Genomic DNA, 7,220 nt, shown 5'->3' with positions numbered 1-7,220 from the left:
GCCTATCAGTCAAAAATGACAAATCAAGATCTAGAACACCTAGATGATACTATAGATGATACTACACTTGTTCACACCATTCAAAAATATTAAGCCGATTGAACTTTATAATGACAAAGCTTGTGAATGAAGAGAAACATGAATAGATGTTGCAAAATAGATAGAATGCCCATACGTTAATGCTTTGAATTGTAACTTAAATACATGATACAGATTCAAATAACATACATATAAACATTAAATGTACATTGAAGTTCTCTTTTGGATGATCCAACAATGTACAACAATAAACATAATATATGCTTAATTTTGATTTCACATAATTGACAATTATATCTACTCTAATTAGACATACTTACTATCTTTGGATATGCAAAAATAATCTAATGAATTATATTAATCAACTACGATATATTTATGATTATAAAATTAACTAATTTATCTTCGGGCGATCCTTACATATTTTATAATCATTAAACTTCAATTTACTCAATAAATATATATATTGTCATGTCATCTCATTTATAGCATCACATAATCATGAATAATTGAATTTTATTTAATATGACATCTATAAAAACTTTTCAATTTGGCCACTTTGGTGACCAACAAGTTATACATACTATAGATATCAAAATAAATAAGCATAACAATTATTTTAATAATAATAATCTAAAACATATATATGTGGAAGGTGTTACTATTGTAAGTAAACAAAATACTTAGAAACTATCGTATATAAATTTCAAATAATTGTTATATCCTATGTACACAATGCAATATTTATATTATTCACAATTTAATGACTATTAAGTTTCATTTATTTTATCTTACATTTATTATGCCAAAGCTACTAACTTTTATTTACGTTATTTTTTAATCAATATATTATATATTATTTAACATATATTCATTAATTTAATAAATTTATATTCATTACGTTATATACATTTAATTTATGTAAGGATATGAGTTGCTATTTACCTATAGATACATTATAATTTCAACAAAATATAAAACAAAATTAATATAAATTATAAAAGAAAATAAATATATAAAGTAATCTTTAAAAGAAAATTACAAGTTCTTAAACTAAAAGCTCTAATAGTAGATGTTGAATTCCCTTTTATTATACAAATTAAATCTTAATTTTGCATAGTCTTAATGTCCAAAGTTTTAGAACAAGATGATTTTCACAATTTCTTAACTAAAGAGAAATTATATCTTGTTCCATAATTTTTTTTTATTTAGAAATAGTGTTTTATAGTTTTTTTGTTTTTCTCTCTCTTAACCTTTCGACTTAACTCATATTTTTTATGGATAAAAGATATCAATTTATAAGTAGAGAGAATGAAATATCTTTTTTATTCATTAATGTCATTCAATTCATACTTTTCATCACCGTATAAATTTTAAAACAATTTTTTTTTTGTTTTAACTACATTCATTAATTGTTTCATAAATGAAACAAAATTCTCATTCATTATAATTAAAAATCTTTTGTTTTAATTACATTTATTAAGCAAAAATTTTGTTAACATTCATTAATTAAACAAAATTTTTATTTTAATTGATCATATTTAATAACATTCAATAAACTTAACTTATTTACTTAAATTTATTAAACCATAAATAAACATTTATTTACTTAAGTTAAACAATAACATGTAAACAATAATATCTAACATAATCTTCTTAATTTAGGCCCCCGAGTCCCTGACAAATTTTGCCACCATTTAGGAAATGAGTTCCCTTTATATTATACTTGTTTTACCAGCGGTCTCTTGCAAATTTTGTTACCATAGTTATGGCCTCCTATATAAATGTCTACTATTAACTCAATCAAAAGAAATTTTTGTTCATCTTTCAATTATGTCAATGCATCTCTACTGTAAAATGTTATGGGACCCTCAAACAAACTTTTATTAGATTAGAAGTTGAAGCTGTACAAAGGATGAAGTTGGAGCAAAAGCTAGCTTCAAGAACAAAGATAAAGCTACCCACAAAGAAGTTACTACCATTTCTATTAAGCATATATTCTACCAATAGTCACACTCATGTATTCACATCCATGGAGACTAGTGCATATGCCTTTGATTTCCAACCACATATAACCGCTTTATCCTTTCCCACGGATAGATTCAAAGATCTACTCTCTGGCTGCAAGAACTGCTGGCCCTTCCACCTGAAAGTCCAATTCACCAAACAAAACATAGGTAATGATCAACTAAAGATATTTTGTGGTTGATTCCTCACAGCTGGTAGAAATGGACAACTGAACCACAAACAAGAATCATGTTGCATGAACAAATACAAAGTTAGTTTCCCTTTTATTTCTAGGCTTTATATTTGATCCACAGGCGATATATAAATTTTATACATTATTAATGAATAAAATAATATCAATTCATTAATGAGATAAATAATTATATCTCATTAATAAATAAATTTTTTAAAAAATATTACTTTTTGTATATATATTTTAAAAATTAATATTTATTTATTAATAAGATAGTCATTATCTAATCAGTCATAAAATTTACACACTAACAGCTCATCAAATATAAGTTCTTATTTTTATTAGTAGGGTATCACTCTTCTTCTGCTGTCAATACAGTATGAAGCTTTAAACCAGCTTTCTTGCGAATGAATTTCTCTTGGTACCACATATCATGATTTAGAGATCTAGTATTGAAAGGATTCATAGAACCATAAATTGGAATCACAAAATTCAATCATGTTAATTACCTTAAATGTAGCACCCCATATCTCCTCTTCTTTAGCAGGAACAGCAGTGATCTTGTTCTTAGGATTCTCATAGCTCCTTAGTTCCCCAATTGCTGTGGAGAAGAAACAGCCTGTAGAAATGAATAGAAAGGTTATCAAGCAAGTGATCAAGGGAAATTGAATGTAAAAAAAAAAAATTCTCAATACTTTTCTAGTGAACCCACCTTGAGGGAAAGAAGCAAGAGACTTGCCACAGGCACCTTTAAGCAAATCAGAATTATCAGCAAAGGCCACATATCCGTCAGCCGTTATTCCCCAGTAAAGTGGAACCTTACCAAATTGATCCTGTCAAAATCATACCACCCCACTTGTTGTGAGACACCAACCAAGCAAGCAATTAAACTCACCAAGACATTTAAGATGAAGTAAGTGAGACAATAATTAGCTTACAGAAGCCACAAACAAGGTGGAGGTAGACTTGTCAAAGACAATAAAAGCAAAGCTCCCGCTTAGATGGCCAACGACATGGTTGGGAGGGTAAGGAGCTCTGTCACGAAGAGCCTTGTAAGCTTCAATAACCAATATCACCTCATTTGCTGACTTACCAAGTCCATATTGCTGCTTTAAACTCCCCAAGTTATCAAGGGCACCCTCAAACAAGCAGAAGATTTCATCTTTCACAGCAAATGATCTGCCATTTTACCAACACCCAAGAAAAAATATTAGCAGCCATATACAACTTAAGATGGATAGTAATATATATTATGTAAGAAAATTTCATTGATGAAAATGTTAATGATACTTGAAACCTTTATTTTAGATTATGTTTGGCAGAGAAATTGAAAAAAAAAAAAAAAAGGAAAAAGAAGAAAAAACTATTTAAATTAATTTGTTATTTTCTCCTCTCTATTATTCTTAGTAAATGGAGTATTAATTAATTAATTGTGATATAAAATAAACTAGTAATATTTTCTTATCAACAACCTAGGATTCTCCACCAAGAGATCAATAATGTTCCGACATATTAGCTCAGCAAATAGTATAGCACAGGGTGACAAGAAATATCATTTCCACAATGGGGTCCAACCCAATTTTGTAACTAAAACAAAGACTCGGAAAAAGAGGTTATTTTTTTAGGGACAGAACTGATTTTCAAAATAAGATCACCTACACCGGAAAGCCCCCAAAAAAAACCATAATTTTTTTCCCATTCGCCTCTCAAATAATTTATATATATATATTATTATATTATAAATTTATATTAATATTATTAAAATTTTAAATTATATTATTTTATATTTTTTATCTCATTTTTGCAAACTATTATATTTAAAACATTAAAATGATCAATAATGCTTTTAACCCATCCCGCCTTAGGTGTGGGGGAAGTGGGGACCAACGTGGGTCCCGATCCAAGTTTGGCAATCCTTATCCTTTATGCCATCCAGAGAAATCCATTACCCTCACATACTTTGAACGGTTGGTTAGAAAAGGACACCCACCTAGTGTCACGTAACGTAATAATAGAGGTTTACTTTTATCAAAAGTTAGCGATAAAAAGAAGAACCAACACAACTTTATTCCCGTCAAATACAAAAGAGAAAAAAAGAAAGACCGACTGATAAATAATCATCTGGCCGTCCACGTGTCAATAACAAATTGACTTAGAAGTTGCAATGATTTTTCGGGATATTAAGACACTCAAATGGCTAGAATCCAGAAGGGCCGTGTTCATTGGCTTTGTCTGTTTCTAGACAAACAGAAGAATCTTTTCATCCTATTAGGTTTTTTTTTACATAAATAATTTCAATTAGTTTGATTCAAGATGGGAACTGATGCACGTATCACCTGATTCCACCCAAAAAAATGAATACAACATATATCAGATAGAATCATCGAGTTTGTTCCGAACAAGGCGATTGTGAAATCATGGCCACGAATCTTCCGTCCTTTCTCATATTTATAAGTCGGATTAATGGGAATTTATTACTTAAAAATTTTACATTTAATATGTTATTTTCATAATAAATAAAAATTAAATCCTTCAAAATTTTTAGTCGCACGTGATCTTCGAACATGTGAACGATTGTTGATTCCCATTATATAAAAAAAAAAAAAAATCCGTAATTTTAGTTTATCATTTTTTTTCATTCTTTTTCTATTTTAAACAATCATCAACCACAGCCCAAAAATCATTAATCCAATTAAATTAATTACAATAATTCCCTCAGTTCCTTCGAATGCATCTGAAGAAAATAAGCATGAGATTAGGTGAAATGATTAAACCAAAACATAAAAATCTAGCCCTTTTAATTTTGGAAAACAATTTTATAAGTTTTCTAGTAAAATTTGCGTATAGTTTTATCAATAAACAGTTAAACACTCGTTGATCAACTCAAGTTTGATTTTATAATAGTAATAATTATTCCTATTTAAATTAAAGTTTAAAATTCGAATAATTTCTCTGCAACCTTCCGATCATCAAACAGTCCATCTTAGCCAAACCTTATAGACAGAAACCTTATTACTAGTATTATTTTACCTGGGCTGTATAGCGGACTCGTTGTGGTGAGAATAAGCAAATTGGACATGGTCTCCGATCTGCATGGACACGGCGGAGGAGTTTGTCTCAAGGAACCGTTTCACCAGAGCATCCGCCGTTATCTTAGGCGATGGAGTTCGGCAACCGGCCGCAACCAGTTCGTCCGGTGGAGACACTATCGCACTGCTAAACACTCCCAACATTCTGCCCCCGAACAAAATCCCCCTAATTCAGAAGATTATTTTCTTTCTTTTTTCTTTGGTAGGAGCTAGTAGAAGCTCGAATATAGGAATGGAGTATTGGATGAAAATGCATTTTCATTTATAGAAAAAAAAAAAAACGGACGAGGGCATTATTGTAAATCTAAATTTTGTGATTCTGGTTTTTATTTTCAAAATTTTTTTCCTTTTGCCTTTTGAGTTTTTGTGCGTATTAAATGGGAATAAATTAATAGTTTAAAAAAAGACAAAGTGGTACTAGGTGCTGGGTCAGATGGGCGATGATTTTTGAGCTGCTGCGGGGTCCATTCTAAGGTAATTTTTTGTTTTAGCAATTGATTATCGCACGAATTAAAAAATTGGAGCGGTCCATCACCAATATTGATTAATTGGTATTATCATAAAAAAATAATTAACAAAAATATCGATATTTTATATTTATAAAAGGAAAATGATAATTATTTTTATGACCTCAATATCTAATGATAAATCATAATCAGATGAGATTACTGTATGTACGTAATTGATATAACAACCAATATAATATATATGTAATAAAGATATATAATTAAAAGAAAATATATGTTCATCTGTAAAAATTTAAAGCTTATTTTATTAATCAACAATATAATAAATAGTATTAAAAATATCAAAATCTGTGTGGCTATAAAAGAAATTCATAAGGTTTTAAATTAAGCCTTATGTAAAGAACAATAATATAAATATATAGAAAAATTTTACTATGTTTATATATATATATATAGTTTAATCTTATCGTACATTTTTTTTTTTTATAAAAACTTATTGTTTATGTTTTCTAAAATATAAAGTCATGTTAAAAGTAACTGTCAAGCACTTTTTTTTTTAATTTATGTTAGAATTCTTATCATTATATTTATTTAATTGAAAAAAATATTGTGTATAAATTTTTTTAAACTCGTAATTTATAAATTCAAGCTCTAATATCATATTTTTTAAGTATATGACAACTACTAATTTACACATATTTTAAGAAAATGTTATATATTTTTATTAAATATACATATATTTTAACTCTAATATTTTGCCAACGCTTCCTAAACTTGATTTTTAAATATATGATAATTTATGTACTTTTAAGATAATTTTATATATTTTTCATTAAATGTACATATATTTTATCTTGATTATACATATTTCGTGTAATTATGATTTTATACTCATTGAAATTAATATCATAAAAGTCATTATCATTTCCTCTTTACTAAATTTTACATATTAATCTTTCTTTACTATAGTACCAACTAAGAAATATTCATGGTGGACCACACCTTTAGAAAATTCTCCTCTTAGTGTTTTGATCTTTTGACTATCAGGCTTTTTTTTTATATATAAAACTATAAGTTATAATCATAATTAAATATTATATAACTGAATTATCAATAAATCAATTAATAAATTAAAATATAATTAGACAATTATCTAATAAAAATTAAATTAAAGTAAACCCATATACAATACATTTAAATCTAAAACCTCAAGATTGTAAGTTTTTTTTTTTACATTAAACCAAGGTCTGATTGACATTTTTTTGCGATAAGTTAAGTATTTTTATTAAAAGTAGTGGCCAGTATTTACTAATTAAACAACATAATAAATTTGATTTTCTTGATAAAATTTACTTAATTAAAATAAAAACTACTTAATTAAAATAAAAACTAGCATTCTCTCAAAAAAAAATTGAAAACTAGCAT

General features: G+C 27.4%; 1 protein-coding gene across 1 annotated transcript; it reads right to left on the bottom strand.

The window, feature by feature from the left end:
• Positions 1-1,899: 1,899 nt before the first annotated feature.
• Positions 1,900-5,562, bottom strand: LOC111291249 (stem-specific protein TSJT1). The gene is made up of 5 exons (XM_022882892.2): positions 5,270-5,562; positions 3,178-3,418; positions 2,952-3,072; positions 2,749-2,858; positions 1,900-2,185 (listed from the first exon to the last, which is right to left on the bottom strand). Exons 1-5 carry the CDS (start codon positions 5,470-5,472, stop codon positions 2,150-2,152), a joined length of 711 nt encoding a protein of 236 aa, XP_022738627.1. The 5' UTR covers positions 5,473-5,562; the 3' UTR covers positions 1,900-2,149.
• Positions 5,563-7,220: the final 1,658 nt, after the last annotated feature.

This window comes from Durio zibethinus, chromosome 16 (genome assembly GCF_047325235.1).
Source record: "Durio zibethinus cultivar Kanyao isolate XHJ-2024 chromosome 16, ASM4732523v1, whole genome shotgun sequence".
Classification (NCBI taxonomy): domain Eukaryota; kingdom Viridiplantae; phylum Streptophyta; class Magnoliopsida; order Malvales; family Malvaceae; genus Durio; species Durio zibethinus.
Note: the sequence above shows the minus strand (reverse complement) of the source record. Positions and strands in the feature narration are given on the sequence as shown.

What these genes read in the sequence shown, in the direction of transcription:
- LOC111291249 (XM_022882892.2), bottom strand. Translation starts at nt 5,472, where the DNA reads ATGTTGGGAGTGTTTAGCAGTGCGATAGTGTCTCCACCGGACGAACTG. An exon ending in GAGTCCGCTATACAGCCCAG is followed by an intron (nt 3,419 to 5,269) that starts GTAAAATAATAC and finishes GTAAAATGGCAG; the next exon opens with ATCATTTGCTGTGAAAGATG. An exon ending in TCTTGCTTCTTTCCCTCAAG is followed by an intron (nt 2,859 to 2,951) that starts GTGGGTTCACTA and finishes TCATTTCTACAG; the next exon opens with GCTGTTTCTTCTCCACAGCA.